The 20,427-nt window shown below is 32.6% G+C and overlaps 1 protein-coding gene and 2 long non-coding RNA genes across 3 annotated transcripts; 1 reads left to right on the plus strand and 2 right to left on the minus strand.

Moving 5' to 3' along the window:
* Nucleotides 1-266: 266 nt before the first annotated feature.
* LOC145007999 (uncharacterized) lies at nucleotides 267-3,015 on the minus strand. The gene is made up of 2 exons (XR_013663220.1): nucleotides 2,343-3,015; nucleotides 267-487 (listed from the first exon to the last, which is right to left on the minus strand). It is a non-coding gene; the product is annotated as an uncharacterized LOC145007999 (long non-coding RNA).
* A 9,868-nt stretch (nucleotides 3,016-12,883) lies between these two features.
* Nucleotides 12,884-15,378, plus strand: LOC145011470 (uncharacterized). The gene is made up of 6 exons (XR_013664116.1): nucleotides 12,884-13,184; nucleotides 13,277-13,343; nucleotides 13,712-13,759; nucleotides 14,079-14,157; nucleotides 14,771-14,847; nucleotides 15,094-15,378. It is a non-coding gene; the product is annotated as an uncharacterized LOC145011470 (long non-coding RNA).
* Nucleotides 15,379-17,948: 2,570 nt separating this feature from the next.
* On the minus strand, nucleotides 17,949-20,183 carry LOC145013235 (H/ACA ribonucleoprotein complex subunit 1-like protein 2). Its single transcript, XM_078972043.1, has 4 exons — nucleotides 19,937-20,183; nucleotides 19,443-19,591; nucleotides 19,128-19,243; nucleotides 17,949-18,248 (listed from the first exon to the last, which is right to left on the minus strand). The coding sequence occupies exons 1-4, from the start codon at nucleotides 20,106-20,108 to the stop codon at nucleotides 18,059-18,061; spliced, it is 627 nt and encodes a 208-aa protein (XP_078828169.1). The 5' UTR covers nucleotides 20,109-20,183; the 3' UTR covers nucleotides 17,949-18,058.
* Nucleotides 20,184-20,427: the final 244 nt, after the last annotated feature.

Here is a 20,427-nt window from a genome sequence, read left to right on the forward strand (position 1 = left end):
CGACTGCTACCGGACTAATATTGAATTCAATAACATTTTTTTATAGTTTTATTCACAACTTAATAGAATAAACATTGTAGCTCTGATTTCTTTGGTAATAATTTTTATTTTTTCAGCCAAAATATATTATGTTTTGACAAATTCAATGTTTTTCTAAGTTGTAGATTTCTTTAAAAAATATATCGCATATAAGTTGTATTCACAGTTTAATAAGTATATAAATTCACTAATACACACTTTAATATTTTCATGGATACATTCATTCATATTTTAACACAAATTTCATATAAAATATTTAATTTAATACAGTTCGTTTTTAGTTTAATACATAAAATCAACAACATAACATAATACAATCCATTATACACTAATTCACATATTTAAAAAATATAAATTCAAACTCTATCACCACCACCACCAACTACAACACGTTACCACTAACCACATGTGTCATTGTTGCAATCATCTTTTTTTTTCCAAAATAGATCTGTATATATAATCATTAACTGGCATGTTAAATACTATATTCACAATTTAATAAACCAATTAATTCACTTATTATGACTTTAATGCAAAATAATTATAAAAATTAATACTCTTACATATTTATACAACACAAAAAATAAATATATCCGGTAAATTAATACAAACATTCATACATAAATCATTCATATTTTAACACAAAATTCATTTAAAATTCACAGCTTAATACAGTTAATTTACAGTTTAAACAGAAAATACACAGTTTAATGCAGTCAATTTAAAATTTTAAACTCAAAAATCACAGTTTAAACACAAAATTAACAGTTTAATATAATCAATCCACAATTTAAACTGAAAATTCATAGTTTAATGCAGTTAATTTACAGTTTAACACATAAAAATCACAGCTTAATACATAAAGTTCACAACTTGTTATAAAAAAAATCACAATTTAATACAGAAAAAGTATAAATTTACAACAATATTATCAACTTAAAACTCTTAATACAATCAATCATAAGTTTAATATACAAAATTCAATTCTTAATACAATAAATTCATAGTTTAATACACAAAAATTATATATTCACAACCATATTCTCAAATTAAAATGTAAATTGACATTTTTTGATAAAATAATAACATAAGAAAATATAAACTTCAAAAAATTCATTTATTTATAACGTTCAAAATTTAAAATTTATGTTTTCCATTGAAGCACTTAAATACTGTACAAATAATCATTTATTCACCGCTTAAAACTTATAAAAATCATACATTCGTAGTTTAAAACTTATAAAAAATCATGATATTCTATATAAAAAATAATGCATTCACAGCTTAAAACTTATAAAAATCATACATTGGTAACTTAAAACTTATAAAAAACATTACAGAAAAACTTATGTTTTTTATTGAAACAATAAGATTTGTACAAAAAGAAATCATGCATTCAAATCTTAAAAGTTATAAAAAAAAAATAATGTGTTTGTATTTTAAACTTATAAAAAATAATGTATTAACACAACCTTAATTAAAAAATCACAGTTTAATACAGTGAAATCATAACTTAATACAATCAATTTACTATTTAGAATACAAAATTCACAACTTAATATAATGAATTCAAAACTTAATTCATATTTTAATTAAAATTTAAGAAAAAACACATCTTTGTATAATGCATATTTCATCTTATATTTCAAAAGCAAATAAAAAATTTATAAAAATAAACACAGCTTAATACGGTCAATTCACAACTTAATACAGTTAATTCACAGTTAATTCACTCCTTTTAATTCACCGTTTAATACACAAACTTTCCAGCCAAGTTTATTACACAGCTGATACATTCATTCACAGTTTAACACAGCAGTTAAGAACTTTTAATATATTAATATCATTAACTTCCACAAAATCAATCACATATTAAAATTTCATTTACTAATATATGCAATTTATACTTGACTTAAAGCTTGTATTATTTAAAAGTTAACTTATTCATATTTGTCTTAAGTACTAATATATCAAAAGCAATTAGAATAAAAATACGTTGATAATTCAAATAGCATATGAAAAACCTAATAAAAGTTGCTATTGACCGATTTTTAATGAATATTCCATCTAATATTTAAATAAATATGTTAGAAATAATAAATATAAAAGGAGCTATATATGGCAGCTAGTAATTAGGCATCTCTATAAAAGTAAAATGAAAATGTGACAACTAGCAATCACATAAATGTTCAGCATCTCGATTGAATCAAATGAAAAAAAATGATACTAAGCAAAGGAAAAAAAAAAAAAACGAAATTAAGAAAACAAATATTGTGATAATCTTAGATATGATATATATGTACCTGCAATTGTTCGAGCATCTCATTAATATCACCAGAGAAGCTATTGTCGGAACTTTGTCAAGGTGAAAATCACGACCGGAATTTCATTTACTCCATCGGAAAGACCACCATACGTAGCTTCATTAATTCATCATCAATATAGATCTACGTCAACGACTGTAGATCAGGATCTGTTTCTCCCTCTCTCTACACACATCCAACCTTCGTATGCCTTTTGCAGTTATAATATCACATAATATTTTTCACCAGAGTTTCAACTCACCGGGGACAACGATGATATGAAGCAGCGGTAGAGGAAACAACGGTCTGAGACGGTGATAGATCCTTCGTCTGGTGGTCGGCGGTCGACGATCTGGTGAGGTACGACAGTGATGTCGGTTTTGGAGGCGGTAACTAGTCGACACCGACGGTATCGGCATCGGAAAGTGGAGACGGAAGTGGCAGAAGTCATCGGAGGAAAGGATTATGATCATATCATTGACGGTGGTGTTGATCGTCGTCAATGTTGCTCTCAGTGATCGTTGAAAAAGTGGGAGTAAGAAGATGAACTTATTGATAGGAAATAGATATCAGATCTTGACCTGATTTTTTGAATTTGATGTAAGTTGATTAAGAAAATGGGTTTTGATTTCATAATATTTACTGACATGCCCCTGGTGTTTTATGTTTATTGAAATGGACTAAGATTTGTATTTATTTACGATGATATCGTTATTTTTTTTAATGAATAATTGACAAAAATGTCCTTTTATAACATTTGTAAACATGTATGTCATAAATTACAAATAATTATAAGCTAAAATGTAAAACCCCGTTTATTTCTTCCTCCACTGCTACGGCGACGGATCTCCTCTCCTCTCCGCTCCATTCTGTGTTGCTGCTACGCCACCACTTCGTCTCTTCTTCTTTTGTCGTCAAGCTATCGCCGCCATCGCCTTATCGAGCAGTGGGTGCGGTTGTGGATGGCGTTTCTCTTCGACTGTCGTGAGCCACCGTGGGCGTGGATGTGATTGGGTGTGTTCCCCTTGCTTGACTTGTGTTAGTGTGTGTGTGTGTGTATGCCTTGTGTTGGCCGGAAAAAACATGGGAACCACCATGGCTTCCCACCATGGTGGCCATTTCCTTGCTGTCACCGCAATCCGCCATTGATTGCCACTAGAGTGTTGCTGTCGTCGCCGCCCACCACAGGTGGGTGTTGGATTCGTTTTGCAAGCAGAAATGCATATAGGTGTGTGTGATGGGTGATTTCATTTGGTCGGAAAACTGAAAACAGCCACCACTACCACCGTGAGGTGGTGGCTGCCGCTATGCACCATCGTCGGCCACCTCAAGGTGGTTTGTGTGTGTTTAATGTAGTAAGTGTGTGTTTATTTTTGGTTAAGGCATTGTAAAGTGTAATTAGCTAAAGTATAATGAAATGAAATTGAAAACCACCACCTTAGGGTGGTGGCTGTCGCCACCGGCCGCCGTGTCGGGTGGCGGTGCGCTTTGCCTCTTGTGATAGATTCGTTTGGGGTGCTAGAAACCCTAATGGGCTTAAAGGATCTCTAATGGGTCCAATGAAGCTTAATGGACTCTAATGGACCCAATTAAACCCATATGGGCTTAATAAGATTTTAGTGGGCTTATTAGGCCCAATAAAGCCCTAATTGTCATAAAAGGCCAACAAATTGATAAATGGGCTAATATTTGGATTGGAACACCATAATGCCAATAAAACCCTAATTTGTGGAAACTACTTAGGACACACACAATAATTAATTATTAAATCTTAAATGATAATTAATAATCATTGGCAAACTAGCGTAGGGCATAATGGACTTAATGGATTAAGTCCTTAATGGGTTAAGAAAGAAACATTGAACCTTAATCATCATTTCATGTGAAAACTCTAATTTGGGATTATGGGCTTGGACTTATCGAGACCCACATTTGGGCCATTGGAATGGAATTGTGTGATTAAGCCCAATCACACCATATGACTTATTTAGAAGAATGATGGACTTAATGGATTAAGCCCTTAGAGGAATACTTCCTTAATGGGTTAAGTAGGAAACTTAACCCTAATCAGCATTTTATGTGAAACCCTAACTTTACTTGGGTTTATTGTTGGGCCTTAATGATTGGATTATTAATGGGCCATCCAAGAATAATTATATGGGCTAAATAATTTAATGGGCCTAGGGTAAGTCCCATGTAAGGGGCTTGGGCCCAATTTGGAAAATTAGGCCATAGATGGGCTATAGTTAGGCCTTAATGATTATATGTTGTTGGGCCTTAGAATGAGACTATGTATAGGCCTAGGCCCAATTTGGAAAATTGGGCCATGTGTTGGGCTTTGATTCCTAGTCGACTTTGGGCCTATGGATTGGGCCTTGGGCTTGAATAAGCCAAGCTAGGGGTAATGTAGTAATTACCCAAAGAATGTACTTATGGTTATGTATTGGGACCCAATTATTAATTGGGTGTTATTTTGGTGTTGACAGTTCGGGAATCTGTCAGCCAGCAGATGGGGTCGAGTATGCGGGAGTTCAACAAGTGTGGGATTGTGTCTTCGGGACTTCAGCAGTGTGAGGTGAGTTACCTTCCAATAGCGGTGGGTCTACGACCACAATGTCGGCCCACCAGTGGAGTTGTATGATAGATGATGGTCTCTGTGATATTCATCTAGGGTTGCTACTACCTGTGTTATGTTTATGTGCGAGTATGATATGATGCTATGTGATATGTGTTATGTGGTAGCAGTAGGGGTGAAATAGTCCCCAGTATTCGGTCGCAAGCACCGAAGGGGTAGGTCGGGCACCCAGATATGCCTGGCAGTATTCGGTCGCAAGGACCGAAGTGGTAGATCGGGCACCCAGATATACCTGGCAGTATCCGATCGTAAGGACCGAAGGGGTAGGTCGGGCACCCAGATATGCCCGACAGTATCCGGTCGTAAGGACCGAAGGGGTAGGTCGGGCACCCAGATATGCCCGGCAATATACATATATATATATATATATATATATATATATATATATATATATATGTGTGTGTGTGTGTGTGTGTGTTATGTGATTAAATGGTATGTGGTGCAGTGGGGGGAACTCACTAAGCTTCGTGCTTACGGTTTTCAGTTTTGGTTTCAGGTACTCGTGTTTAAAGGAAAGGAGTCGGCTTGATCGCAGTGCATCACACTATGGTTTTCCGCACATGAGATCTTTGGGATTACACTCTGATATTATTTTATGATAACACGTTTGATTATTTCTACTTTGGTTTTGACATGACATGATATTACGGATGTTTTATTACACTGTTGGTTTTATAATTACGTATTTAAAAATGAAATTTTTGGCATGTATTTTTGGGATGTTACATAAAAATATTGGTTCTTAGGGTTCTTAATCTTTTTTGGTTCTCATTTGATCTTTTACACACACACACACACACACATACACACACACACACACATATATATATATATATATATATATATATATATATATATATATATATATATATGTCACACCCCCAAACCAAGGATGGCGGAAACGTCTGGGGGTGGAGGACTTCATGTATAGTATCATAACCACAATTGCAATAGTAATTTAAGCAAAAACAACCAACATATATATAATTGAAAGAGTTACATCATTGTATGAGTTACATGTTTCCAAATCAATTACAATATGTTGACAAAAACATGAAATATTGATGCCTTAACGTCCCATCCTCAAAATGCACTTTTCATACCTGTTTAGTGATTTCCTGAGAATACAAGTTGTTTGAAAAAGTTTCAACACAAAGGTTGGTGAGTTCATAAGCTTTTGTTTTCAAACTTGATAAAAATCTTTCTCTTGTAAATGTCATGTTTGTTTCAGAAAAATCCGATATTTTCCGTAAAATGTGTAATGTAGTCTTATATCCGAAGACCAAAATGTATCAGTAACCTCTCTTACTAATAGAAAGGATATGTGTTTAAATCGAAATAAACGCATTTGAATTAAATGAAATTCCTGTAATTTTTTATGCTTGTTAATACTTTCTGTGAGTTCATTATAACCATGCTATGACCTGGTTGGCCTGAAACGACGTTCTTTAGGCGTCGGAAATGTTTATAACATTTGTCACCCCAAACCTGCCGATCTAACTGTTGCATGCAGTTAAGGTGTGGGTTTGTCAAACCCAATATAGATCTATATACAACTATCATGCTCTCCCTCCAGGAGACTCTGGTTACAATACAGGACTTAATGGTAAATGTGAAGCAAATGTCTCACAAAGTCTTTAACAAATTTACCGGTAATGTAATGAAAATCTCTTATTATATAAATGTACCCTTTTTGTATGAGTGTGTTATGTAATGTATCATAAACCACACCTATTATAGTTTATCAAAACAAGGGTAGTAATGGTAACATACGTAAATTATATTCAACGTAGTTCATTCAATTGTTTGAGTAAAATGGATGTACTTTGATTACAACAATCGTGTTATCCTTCATATTTCATATGTATATCTATATCAAAATCCATTTATTAAATGATGCATGTTCATATACCAAGATAAAATGTCATTCATTTGCAATAACATACATTCACATAAACATATACACCTTGTTCAACATGTTACAAGGTGATAATAATATGTTAGCATTTTTCTGTTAGTAACAGCTTCAATCACTGTTATTAAAAGATTTATAAAAACTTCATAATAGATCCAAATCAGAATCTGTAAATTCTGGGAGTTTGGTTAATGAGTCTAGCTTGTTCATAAAATTTTCCATGATTTTTAGTGACCTCAAACTTAGGTGAAAACGTCCATAAACAAAGACTGGTCCGAATTGGTTCTTGAAATGATAGGCAGTTTTGAAAAAATCACCATAAATTGTAGAAAAATCGTATGGAGATGTGCAAGTATCCATTTTAAAGCTAAGAACTTGAACTACTTTCACCTTGTACAGTTTTGAAAACAAAAATGTTTTAGTTGACCAAAACAGTCCGTGAATGGAGTCCAACTTTTCTGATGTAAGCTATTAGAATCATTTAGTTGTGTTCTTGATGATTTAACTTGTATTCTCCCCCTTAAAACATAAGAAAATATGAAAATGTAGGGTTATGAACTCACCTTGAGTGATTTCAGTAGATGGATGATGGAGAAATGTAGTATTCCACTCAAGAACACTAAGAAGATGTCTTGAAGGTTCGAAGATCTAACACTAATGTGATGGAATTTGTGTAAGCAATCTATGATTTGGAGTAAGAGGAAGTGAAATAATTATGTGGAGGATGAATATACTTACCAAAAGAGGGAGAAAACTTAGAAGAAGTCCCTTGAATCTCGAATTTTTGGTGAGAGGATTGAGAGAGAAAAGTGTTTAATCTGTGGTGAAATGAAAGCAAGTGAGTGAAATGAGGAGAGAGGATGAGTGTCCAGCTCTAAAAATGTGGGAATAATTTGTGAGAGAGGTAGAAAGTACAAGGAAGTGAAAAGGTATGGTGGGGAGGAGTGTAAGTTAGTCATGGAGTAGGTATGGTGGTTGCTTGTGTCATAATACAAGGAAAAGTCAACACTCCACCTTTGTACTTCATCCACTCTTCTTGGATAAGGTTTTATCCCAAAAAAACGTGGTAAATTAGTAGATATGAGTCCCTAAATGTTAAAATAAAGTTTGGGTGAAAATCTCGTGTTAAAACGATGAAAAACGAAGTTAAAATGAAGTCGTAGTCGAAAACCGGGAAAAACTTGGCTTTCTGCATGGCCTCTCGGTCCTGGCCGAGATTCGGTCCTCCTGATGTTAGGCCTGAAAGAGAAATGGACCGAAAGTAGCAAGAAGCGAAATGGAGGTTCGGTCCGAAGGTGAGATGGGGCAGAATGGGGTGAAGGCGAAATGGACTGAAGGGTTCGGTCCCCTGGTTGCGAGGTTCGGTCCCGAGAGGACCTTCGGGTTCAGGTCTTGTGCGAGGTTTGGGCCCGAGAGCACCCTTCGGGTTCGGTCATCTTGGTTTTGGTTCAGCATCCTTTGGGTTTGTTCCTTTTGGTTTCAGTTCAGCAGCCTTTGGGTTTGGTCCCTAAGAGGACTTTCGGCCTTAAGAGGCTTCAATCCTATAAAGGGGGTTTCGGGTCTTTTAGGGTATTTTACCGGTTCTAACTCCGTTTTAAGCGATTTTTGACCCGGTTAAGGGTCGGAATGACCCGAATGACTTCAAAAAGTTACGGGAATTATTGGGAGAGATTTCAAATAGAAAGAGATAGAGTGAAAACGATTGAGAGAGGTTTCGTTTGTGACCTTTTTGAGTGTCCGGCTTCGCAATGTAAGGTCCGTAAACCCCATTAAGCCATGTTTTAGTGTCTTACACACCCCCGATGAGTGTGCATTAGTGTTTTATCGCTTTGGTTCATTGTTTACCGCATTTAAGGCTTAGAAAAAAATTCAATCACAGATTTTCCAAATGATGTTTTCTCATTAAAATAGCGGGTTGTTTAGTAAATACACAACGTAAACCCTAATACGCAAGGGCTAATTGAGTCGTCCGGTTTGACTTATTGACTTTGTTTGACTTTGACTTGACTCGAAATTGACTATTGTTATGTTTTAGTGTCTTACACACCCCCGATGAGTGTGCATTAGTGTTTTATCGCTTTGGTTCATTGTTTACCGCATTTAAGGCTTAGGAAAAATTCAATCATACAGATTTTCCAAATGATGTTTTCTCAATAAAATAGCGGGTTGTTTAGTAAATACACAACGTAAACCCTAATACGCAAGGGCTAATTGAGTCGTCCGGTTTGACTTGTTGACTTTGTTTGACTTTGACTTGACTCGAAATATATATATATATATATATATATATATATATAGAGAGAGAGAGAGAGAGAGAGGGAGGATCATCAAAGCTCCTAAGATTTTGACAAGAGTGGTGATTTGTTTATGGATGGTTTGTTTGCTGCTGTTTTTTTATGTGGGAGCATTTTATGCATTTTTTCAATTCTTTGTGGACATGTGCCTATACTCCAAAGCCGATCCCTCTACCACTAACTTGGAGTTTGGCTATTGCTCACCTATTTTGTAACCCAATCAGATTACGATTGGTGTCCCTTTCCAGTTCTGATATTTTCCCGATTGTTCTAATTTTTAACTTGATTTCTTTTGCTGCATCTTCTCACTCTTCTCACGCTCGTTTTCTTCTTCCATTCCCGTGTATTCTTCTTCCCTCGTCGTTAGCGGTGCTTCGGTTTGATTAGCTCCATCGAAAACTCTGCTTCTTTTCTCCGCCTTTTCTCACAAAATGTTCCTCCTTCGATTACCCGTTCACTTTCCGCCTCCAGCTTAGAAGTTCTTGATTTTTTTTTATTTTTGCTATTTATCTGAATATATGTTGTGAAAGTTAGTTCCATAGTCGATTTTTGCATACCTCCACCACCATCTCATCTATTTCTCCGAAGAAGTGGGAGGAACAGCATCAACTTCACCTACATCTAACGTCAGCCTCACATCCATCACTCACTGTCGGCCACCGTCGAGGCCGTTGAAATCATCTGCTGCGTTGGATTCTAGCAGCAGCACACATGACTTTAAAAGATTTTCCCCGTTCCCTTCAGTGCCATCCACCACTTCTGATCCCACCCACCATCATCCTCTCCCACCTCCACCTTCGCTTACGTCTGCTAGGGTTCACCATCTGACCATCATCTCCATTTACCATGGACACCGCTATGACTGCCTGCTTCTACCAGCCTCGACTTCCAAAGATTGACTGCACCATCTCGGTTTTCTGTTGTTGGTCTTTGTTTGACGCCACCACTGGTTATCGCTTTTGTTTAACCGTTTAATTCTTTTTCCTCTACAGAAAGGTGGAATTCGATTTCAGGTAACCACAATGGAATCCGTCTTCAGGTAGCCACAATTACTTCAACTGATTAATTGTTCATGTATGCAGTATTCATTCACGTGACATGTGTTCTGCGAAGAAGTAAAGAACGCCAACAAGGAGAGCATGAGACCAATAGCCCTTGGCTTACCTTTTCACAGCTAAAAGTCTTTTTTGTAAAAGAAAAAAAACAAAAAGATATTTGGTATGCTAGTAACTTTTGGAGTTTTAATACAAGGAAAAACAACTTTTTGGAAAAGTCAGGATTTCCTGATTTTTTGTAACTTTTTGAAAAAGAACTTTTGAGCTTTTAAAAGCTAAGCCAAACACGGCCTAAGCTCTACTTTTTCGATTTTAGATAATTTATTCAATACTCATTTTCTTGATCATGTCATCACAGGCTCATCGTTGCCTTTACTTTGGTTGGTCGAAGTCTCTTACAATACCTAACACACAATGTCTCCGATCAAAATATGTTTTAGGGAGCTGATATATCCACGGACATTTTTGATATTTCCACAGATTTTTTTAAGTAAATGACAATTATGACCCTGCTTTATAAAAATAAAATGGATCCTTCTCTTTCCTATCATGCCACGAAAAAAAAAAAAAAAAAAAAAAAAAAAAAAAAAAAAAAAAACAATTGCCCAAAATATAACTTAGGTTTACTTAAATCCAGCTCCTTAGTATAAATAGGTTCAATTTATCTTCCTTCTGTATCCTTCAAGGTACCATCAAGATACACATGAAGTAACAGGAAAAACTCTAAACACAAACCAGAAATTTGCCGGGGTAAAACCACGTTCGCCGGAGAAGGTCATCTGCAAAGCTATTTTCAGTTTCAAAGCTCTTTCTAGATACAAAAAACACCATTACAGAGCACATATCAAAATAAGTTGCAGGTTGGCAAAATCAAGTTGTTAAAATCAAGCAAAAATGCAAAATACACCATTACACAACACCATTAAAATCAGATTCAAAAAGCTTATGGCAATTAATTTATCTATGCAGACTTTTGAAAAATGAATGATCCTTTTGCTCAATGCTAGTTTGGAAGAACCGACTCTGAGTTTGACACACAAACTGATTTTCTTACTGGATTTTTTTTTGGCTTCTTTAACTTTCTTGCCAGAAGTGGTTTTCACACAACCTGAGTTTGACTTTCTTTGACTCAGTTTTGTGTGTTTCTTGAAGTGGGTTTCACAGGTTTTGTTAATAACATGGGAATTTAAGCTCTATCACAGGTCACAAATGAAACATACACAATGAATCACTTGACTTTTACTATGATGATTGCATCGCCAAAGAAGCACCACCGTGTTTAATCAGAACATGTTTTTGATGATTGAAGAAGGGTTTAGAGATACAGCAACATATAGGTACATTCAAGGGCCTGAACTACGAGCTCTTGATATAGGTGTTTCAAATCCTCGCGATTTCTTGTTTAGAACACATTGCAGACTGCATCAGGAGTGGGATTAGGGAGACAATATCGTAGAGAGACGAAAGATGGTCGGGTTTTCGTTGGCAAGAACCATCGGAGAAGAGAGGGAAACCAGTGATTTGTGATGTATGAGGGAGCGCCGGATGTGATGTGGGTTTTTGGTTTTATGGTGAGAGAGAGAGAGAGAGTCACGGTCTCTTAGGTGTTGTTTGTTTTTTCTGAGGCAAAATGTTTGCAGTCTGCGGACCACATCTGTAGACCTCTGCAGTAGAAGAGGTGGACCAAACGAATGCAGTCTGAAAAAAGAAGATTGTTTGTTTTTTTAACATCTGCGAGCTATTAAAATAAACTGAAATCTAAATAAACTGATTTTTTAAAACTTCAAAGCGAATTTTTTATATATTTTTATGACTTTATTATAAATATATAACGAATCTAGATCAACTTTTATGTATTATTATATAAAAAATAAAAATAAAAATGGTATTAATTCATATACATATTTGATAAAAACCAACAACTTTGATTGCAAAGTTATAACTAAACATTATAATTAGTGATCAAAGAATTTGATACATAAATAGATGGAAATAAACTTCGATTTTTTCAAATAAATCTATTAAAAACGTACGATAAATATTTCTCGAGAAATTGATGATACTCTATTAAATAAAGTTTTACAAAATTTTGGCAAAAAAATATAAGAATATATTATGATTTTTTTTTCATATTTATATAAACAACTTCAACGACTATTATTATAATAAATTTTTATTTATAAATTTGTTAAAAATATCATGTTTGTATCGTCAAATGTTTTTTTTTAAGTTTTGTAATTTTTTTTTTCATATTGTTTATCATTAATAAAGTTAGAAAAAATATAAATTAAAAAAAAACTTAAAAAAAATAAAGATATATATGTTTTTTTAAGCTAGAAGATGTCTGAAGATGTTAGAAGACTCTGGTCCACATCTGCGCCAAGAAGAGGGCGTGCAGACATTTTTAGGTCTGCAATCTTCAAAAAAAACAAACAGTCTGCGAAGACTAATGTCTGCGCGTGGTCTGCACGGCGCAGACAGAAGACGTCTCGCAGATCTGCAGACAAAAAACAAACACTACCTTAGTCTAAGATATGATTTTCTAATCCCTAATAAATGAAGGGCATAATAGACATTTACCTTTAAAAATACGTGGATGAATAAAAAGAAACCGTGGAAATATCACCTCCCTTTATCTATTTGCCTCATTTTTTAGAATCTACCGCTACCGCATTGTCCAAAATCTTGCAGCATTTACTGTATTTTTTTGATAATTGATAGTATTAATCTTGAGGATCAATTCTACCACCTCCCTGCTCCATCAACCTTCTCCCCTTTCTCTAAAATTGTACTCTGATTGCGTTCTCTTTCTATTTACAACCTATTCTCGACTAAACCAATTGGGGGCTTTTGGTTATAATACTAATAAGAAAAGAAGCAAATGTGGTTCGATTTTAGTTCAAGCTTCACGCTTCTGACTTTTTTGAAGATATCCTTTCTCAGGTTCGAAATCTACATCTTCCTAAGTTAATGTGTTTAGTTTTCTATCGAAATCTCATCTATATTTTCTTTTCGTCTTGAAAAACGGTTTTCAGATCTAGATGAAGATGAACCAAATTGGAACATGAAGGGGTTTGAATAAGGGTTATCAAATTGCATCGGGTATCAATCTATTATTTTGTGAAATTTACTATAATTATTGTGTTAGTTATGAACGCTTTGTAAAATGTTTATTATTCTTGATTGTTTTTTGTTCTTTAACGTAGTAAATTTATGTTGTAGACATCTGTGAGTTGGTGCAAGTGTATCTGCCTTTATTTGTTTCTGATCATGCCAATTTATTGTCCAGTATTGTGTTTGTTAATTGCTATTTATAAGACTTAAAATATCAAGTTTTCTGATGTTCTGTTTTTGTTTGGCTCAAGTACAAGAATTTCAGAGATTGCCATTTATTTGATCTCATAATTTCAAACAATTAGTGGCTAGATTCACACAGATTTAAAAGTGAAGTTTTTTGCTTTTATGAACAGATGTCATTGGATTTGGCTGGATTTGGCTGGATTTGGCTGGATTTGGCGGTAATTTCTATTTTGGATGTGTTTAATTCCCCCACTCCTTTATTTTAATGCATCATTACGTTTTATGTTATGTTTTTTTACTTTGATTTAATTTTATTCTACCAAATCCATCCCTTATTACTTTTTGTTTTTCATTATTTTTAATGATCTATATACGAATAATATATTGTAAATATATAAAACATAACTTTGTTGATTTAAATAGGTGTTTGATACGATATTTTAGAAGATAGTTGTTATAAAAGATTTGAAAATCATATTTAAGACAACCCTACAACTTACCATTATTCATCTGTTGGTGATCTGATCTCAATTCCAGGTAAATCGTTGTTGATGAAGATCAGTTTAGGGTAGAAAGCAGGAAACTTGCTCCTCACCTAGCGTATTCTAAAGTCGAGGTCAGTTTATTTTTAGAGATTCATAACAAATGTTTATTTTATCTCATTATTTAATTACATTTCTAGTTGTGTTTATTTTATCAGAGGATATATGAAACAAAAATTGGTTTGGACAATATGTTACTATGAATGCAACTAACAACATGGTACTATGAATGTATCTATTGCAGATTTGATTTATTTTGGGAAAAGATATAAAAGCTCTTTTGGCTGAAAAGATATTTGTCATCAATTTCTACGTATAACATAATTAACCTAATTTCTCTTATACTATTTTTATTTTCTGATTGTTTTAAATAATTATTTACTAAAAAAGCTTTCTTTGGTTCCTTTTAATTTTTATGCATCCTTATTTTCATGGGAAGGCATGTATTTTTTAGTTTTTGACAATGAATAAATGAAATTATAAATGGGAGGCTTTTCGGTGTGGATTGCATAGGATCAGCCACATTTAGTAATGCTTGTGTATCAAGTATAATGCCTAAATGGATTTTTGACAGAAAATACCAAAAATACCCTTTCCACTGAAATGCACTATTTTGCCTTATCTAAAGTTTAATAGGGGACTAGCATAGACCTAAGAAGGTTAATAGTGGTATTAATGTTTTGGCAGGCATTAATAGGAGGTTGAATTCATCCGATTGATGGCAATTACTTGGACGGAGCTTAGATTAAGTCTTTACATAAATGGTGAGTTTGTATACACCTAAGAGTTTAAGATATTCAACAGAAATTAATTGGTTCAAGTAATAAATTACTTCTATTTATTACTTAGCTTTAGTTCAATGTTTTTCATATTTGTTGTCATTTGTTTCACTATATTGATTTAGATGCGAATGAAATTTTGTTTCCTTTTTAGCACTGCTAGAGTAATGGATAAGGGCTATCGACATCAACAAGCTTTTTACTTTTGATTTTTAACTGTTTTTTGGACAGATTCACCCTTAATGTTGAAGAGTTTTGTTGGTCAATCTATGCATGTCCTTATGCTAGAGAGCATGGCGTTTTTGGACATATTTGACCTTTCCCCTGCTTCCGAGTTTTCCTTAAAGTGGACAAGACAAAGAAGTTAAGAGGTTGAGAGTCTTTTTTGGGGAAATTTTCATTTTGGTTTATGTCGACATTTTTTTAATTTTATTGGATTAACTGCAATATATAACAACATACTTTCATTGGAAGATTATTTCCAGAATCTATTATATATAAGTCGTAGGTTTCTTACTTATTGCTATTATCAGTAAAAAAAAGATTAAAATATTTATCGTCTCATGTTAACATGGATTGTTAACAAATCCATCTTTAACATAATGTCACCAAAACAATTAATCAATAATCACTTGTTTTCTATACTGATAACAAATCTATACCCCGCAAAGCGGAGTTCCTCATCTAGTTAAAGATTAAAGATTCACCTAATCATCAACCAAACCGTAATCGTCCGAAAACTATTTGCAAAAAACAAGCTATTAGTTGTGATGAAAACCATTTGTCGCTGCATAAATGTCTACACATACAGAACCTAATTTATGTAATTTCAATTATTTAAACTAGAAAGCTTATCCCCAGAAGCTTGTTTCCGAATCGATAAATATGACAGACGTAGAAAGTGCAAGAATAAAAAGCTTGGATTTTGCCCATTTTTTTCATTTTTTATGAAAAAATTTAAAAACTTTAACTGCAAAAACCAGAAGTGTCAAAATTGCTAAAGAATTAAAGAGGTAGGAATTAGCAAGTATTTAGAAAATGGATCAAAGTTGTCAAACCGTTAAAGTTTTGTGTACAAATATTGATTACAAGGACAAAAAAGTGTAAAAATGACTAAAGAATGAGAAGCAATGTTAACAAAAAAACATCCAAATTTACTATTATTAACTTTGAAGCTCAACAATAATATAGGGATCAAACTATTTTTAATATATATATATATATATATATATATATATATATATATATATATATATATATATATATATATATATATATATATATATATATATATATATAAAAGTGAATATACGCTTAAGAGTACATAAGCTTAGGTACCCAAACTCACCATACTATGTCGTTTTGTTTCATATAATATATTCTAATTGTTTAATGTTCTTGTAGTTTAACTTCTAACTAGATTTACTTCCATGGTTTTTATATATTATACATTTATCTTCCTCTTATATAATTTTCATTTTCAACTACAATATATATAGCCTAGTAGGTGTTCAGCACAAAGATACGATGTAAGAGAAATATAATAGTGAAATTTCGAAAATCTTGAAAGTAAACCAAGTTAGAAGTTGAATTTTAAAAACATTATAATGAATATATTAAACAAAATAACATATTATGTTACGTGTAGGTACATAAGCTTATATACCCTTAAAAGTATATTCACTTTTCCATATATATATATATATATATATATATATATATATATATATATATATATATATATATATATATATATATATATATATATATATATATGGAAAAGCTTATATACAAACAAAATAACATATTATATTATTTTGTTACGTGTGGTTACATAAGCTTATATACTCTTAAAAGCTTATATACCCTTAAGGGTATATAAGCTTAGGTACCCAAACTCTTCATACTACATCGTTTTGTATTATATAATACATTATAATTGTCCAATGTTCTTATAATTGAACTTCTAAATTGATTTACTTCCATGATTTTTATAAATTACGCATTTATCTTCATCTTACTTAATTTTCATTTTCAACTACAATAAATATAACCTAATAGTTGTTCTACAAAAAGATGTGATATAAGAGAGATAATATTGAAGGTTGAAGTTTAAGAACATTATAATGAATATATCAAACAAAACGACGTATTATTGTGTGTTCGGGTACCTAAACTTATATACCCTATATTCACTTTTCCCACATATATATATATATATATATATATATATATATATATATATATATATATATATATATATATATATATATATATATATATATATATATATATATATATATATATAGGTTCAGGTTCATTTAAGACCATTTTAATTTTGTGAGACCGTGAGACCCAATCTAAAAATAATTTTAAAATGCAAAATAAATGGAAAAATCCAAAAATTGTTTTTTTAAATATTATTTTCGGAACTTGAATTAACTTAAAAAAATATTAAAAAATTTTAAAAAAAATAAAAAAAAATTCCGTTTTTTTTTTTTTTGAAAAATACGTGAAATATTCTAAATTACACTGACATATTCTAAAAAATAATTTTAAAATGTAAAATAAATGGAAAAATCTAAAAATTCTTTTTTTAAATATTATTTTCGGAACTTAAATTAATTAAAAAAAATAAAAATAAAATAAAATAAAATTCTATTTTTTTTTTAAAATACGTGAAATATTCTAAATAGAATATTACACTGTACATATTCTAAAAATAATTTTAAAATGCAAAATAAATGGAAAAATCAAAAAATTCTTTTTTTAAATATTATTTTCGGAACATGAATTAACTAAAAAAAATTAAAAAAAAATAAAAATAAAATAAAAACATGCATCTCACGGTCTCACAAAATATAGGTGGTCTCAAATGAACCTAACCATATATATATATATATATATATATATATATATATATATATATATATATATATATATATATATATTAATTTTAACTAATCACTATAAATGTATAAACAAAATTTATATTTTTGTAATTTCATAAATCTTTAACATTTTATATTATCAATAATGTTTTCCTTGCTTTGTTACCCTTGGTTACCATAGGTTTTAACCTAGTATAAAATAAACAAGAGCTTCCATGGTTCCATTGCATTTAAAAGTCGTTTGAGAATTACACCATAAAATCAAACAGCACTATTAATAGAGTACTTAAAAACAATCATATATTCTATGATCTTCCTCTACCCCTACTGAAACCACCGCCACGGCCACCACCACCACGAAAGCCGCCGCCACCGCCACCACGAAAGCCACCGCCCCTTGGAGCACCTCTCCCACGGAAAGAACCACCACGTCCACCGCCTCTACCACCTCCTCTTCCGCCCCCTCGTCCACCACCTCTTCCGCCAGTTGCTCCCCTGCAACATCAAGAGTAAGTTACTAAACTTATATGAGAATGAAATAACACAAAGGATACAAGAAAAATCATTACATTTCATACTCATGTTTGGTTTGACTATAAGAATGGGATGATATCACATAATAACTTTTTATATCATACGAATACAACATAGTTTTAAATCTGATCTTATTCAAGTATGACTAATGAATTTTTCATTTACCAAAACTAAAAGCTAAACATAATAAAAGCTCATTAAAACCCAATAAGACTGATAGAGGATATGTATTTTCTAAATAATTTTTTGGAGTATAAAAGAAAATGATTTTTTTAAAAAAAGGGAATTGAAATTTACATAAATAAAAACAGGTCACATTGTAGTTTTCCATACGAAAATAAAACACCTCTGTGAACTAAGGAACGGAAATCAACAAAATGGTCCATTCCATTCAATCAGACAAAACAAACAACTTTTTTCAATGGAATGAGCCATTCTATTTCTTCCTCGATCCCATTGTATCAAATCGTGTGGGGCCTTTGAGATTAATCAACTCAAATAAACATCTAACCCACAGTAAATCATATCATAGAACAAAGACAAAAAGTCTAGATATTTAATAAGTGTTAAAGTCAATAATAGCAACCAAGGATTCGAATTCTTGTACTCTAGGTCACTAAACATCTAATTGTACATCATAGAACTATTAATTTGTTTCAAAATAGTCATTTTCACCTGAATAATTAAAAATCAAGACAAATGACTAAAACGAAACAAAAATAATAGTCTAAAAGTACAATTAGAAGTTTTGTAACCCACACTACAAGAATTTGAATACTTGGTTGCCATTAACCCATTTAATGACAAAGGAACTTTAAGAAAATGCAAGAGAACACTTACTTTGGCTGTGGAAGAAATCTGGCTAATGGCAACAGTTTCATTGGGTCAATATAGAACTTATCACCAGCTGCATAAGAAGTTGCTACAATACCTTCCATCATTTTAACAGAGAAGAACTACAAAGAAAACCCCAAATCATAATCACTATCAAAACTACAGCATTAAATTCCATAAAAACATGAAATCTGCATAAAAGGTTACAGAGAGTAAAAGCGAATCCCAAACTATGGTTATTATAAAAACTACAGCATTGAATTCTATAAAACAAGGAAAAAAAATTGCATAAAAGAGTAGAGAAATTGGAGGATAACTCACTGATTCATTGATGGGGCCAAAGATTTCATCAACTTTGCCTATCTGTGTTTTGTTTTGTAGGTATATTGGGGCATTAAAGTAAGGTATTTTCTCATTAGTTAGCTTTGTGACTGCATCTCCTTCACAAGCATGAACAAATGCCGATACCTCTGCACATAAGAAATAACACACACCATTAAAAACTTTCAACAAACTGAGAGTCTAAAGAACAAGAACTTCATCATACTGATGAACAAGTACTAAAAGTAATCAGGCAAATTAAAACTCCATCTGAATGGTCTGAATATTAATGATAACTACGCTTTAAATTTTCAAAACAACATCGTAATTATCAAGCTTACTGCCGATTAAATAGATTTTTATTTTGTGAAAACGACCGAGCCGATTAGACGATTATCTCCGGTTACTTCCACAAAACTGAGTCTTTTCTGATGAAATATTTGCAAGCATGTGTGTTGTCTTGTTCGTGTTTGTGAGAGATGATTCTAACATACCTACAACTTCTTCAGGAGGGCCTTCATTGAACCGATCACCACCAAAACGACCACCGCCGCCACCTCGTCCTCCGCGGCCACCACCGAAGCGGCCTCCTCCATCCCTTCCTCCCCTGAAACCGCCGCCCCCACGACTGCGACCAGCAAACCCGCCGCCTCTTGGAGGTCGCATGATTGACAAAGAAGTTAGAGAGTGAGTGTAAGATTAAACAAACAAGTAAGCGTTTAGGGTTTTAAGCAAAATGGCTTTTGATAGCCATGTTTGTGAAGTAGGGTTTTAAGGTTTTCACGTTTGCTTCATTTCAGTCCTTTATCTTTACATCAATTCCAAATATCCATGAAAGTTAGGAACAACGGTTGTTCCCTCGTTGAATCAATTAACTCATTTGTTTGAGATTTTATTTAAAAATAAATAGCAGGTTAGCCTTGGATGAACTTTGAAATGTTTTCTTAAGAGAACAATATACTTTGAATACTCACATTGTAACATT

This window comes from Lactuca saligna, chromosome 8, assembly GCF_052625555.1.
Source record: "Lactuca saligna cultivar CGN05327 chromosome 8, ASM5262555v1, whole genome shotgun sequence".
In the NCBI taxonomy this organism is placed as follows: domain Eukaryota; kingdom Viridiplantae; phylum Streptophyta; class Magnoliopsida; order Asterales; family Asteraceae; genus Lactuca; species Lactuca saligna.

Coding starts and splice junctions, on each gene's coding strand:
- LOC145013235 (XM_078972043.1), bottom strand. CDS start 20,108: ATGCGACCTCCAAGAGGCGGCGGGTTTGCTGGTCGCAGTCGTGGGGGC. Junction 19,244..19,442: donor TTGGCCCCATCAATGAATCA/GTGAGTTATCCT, acceptor TTTTCTTTGTAG/TTCTTCTCTGTTAAAATGAT. Junction 18,249..19,127: donor AGATTTCTTCCACAGCCAAA/GTAAGTGTTCTC, acceptor TTGATGTTGCAG/GGGAGCAACTGGCGGAAGAG.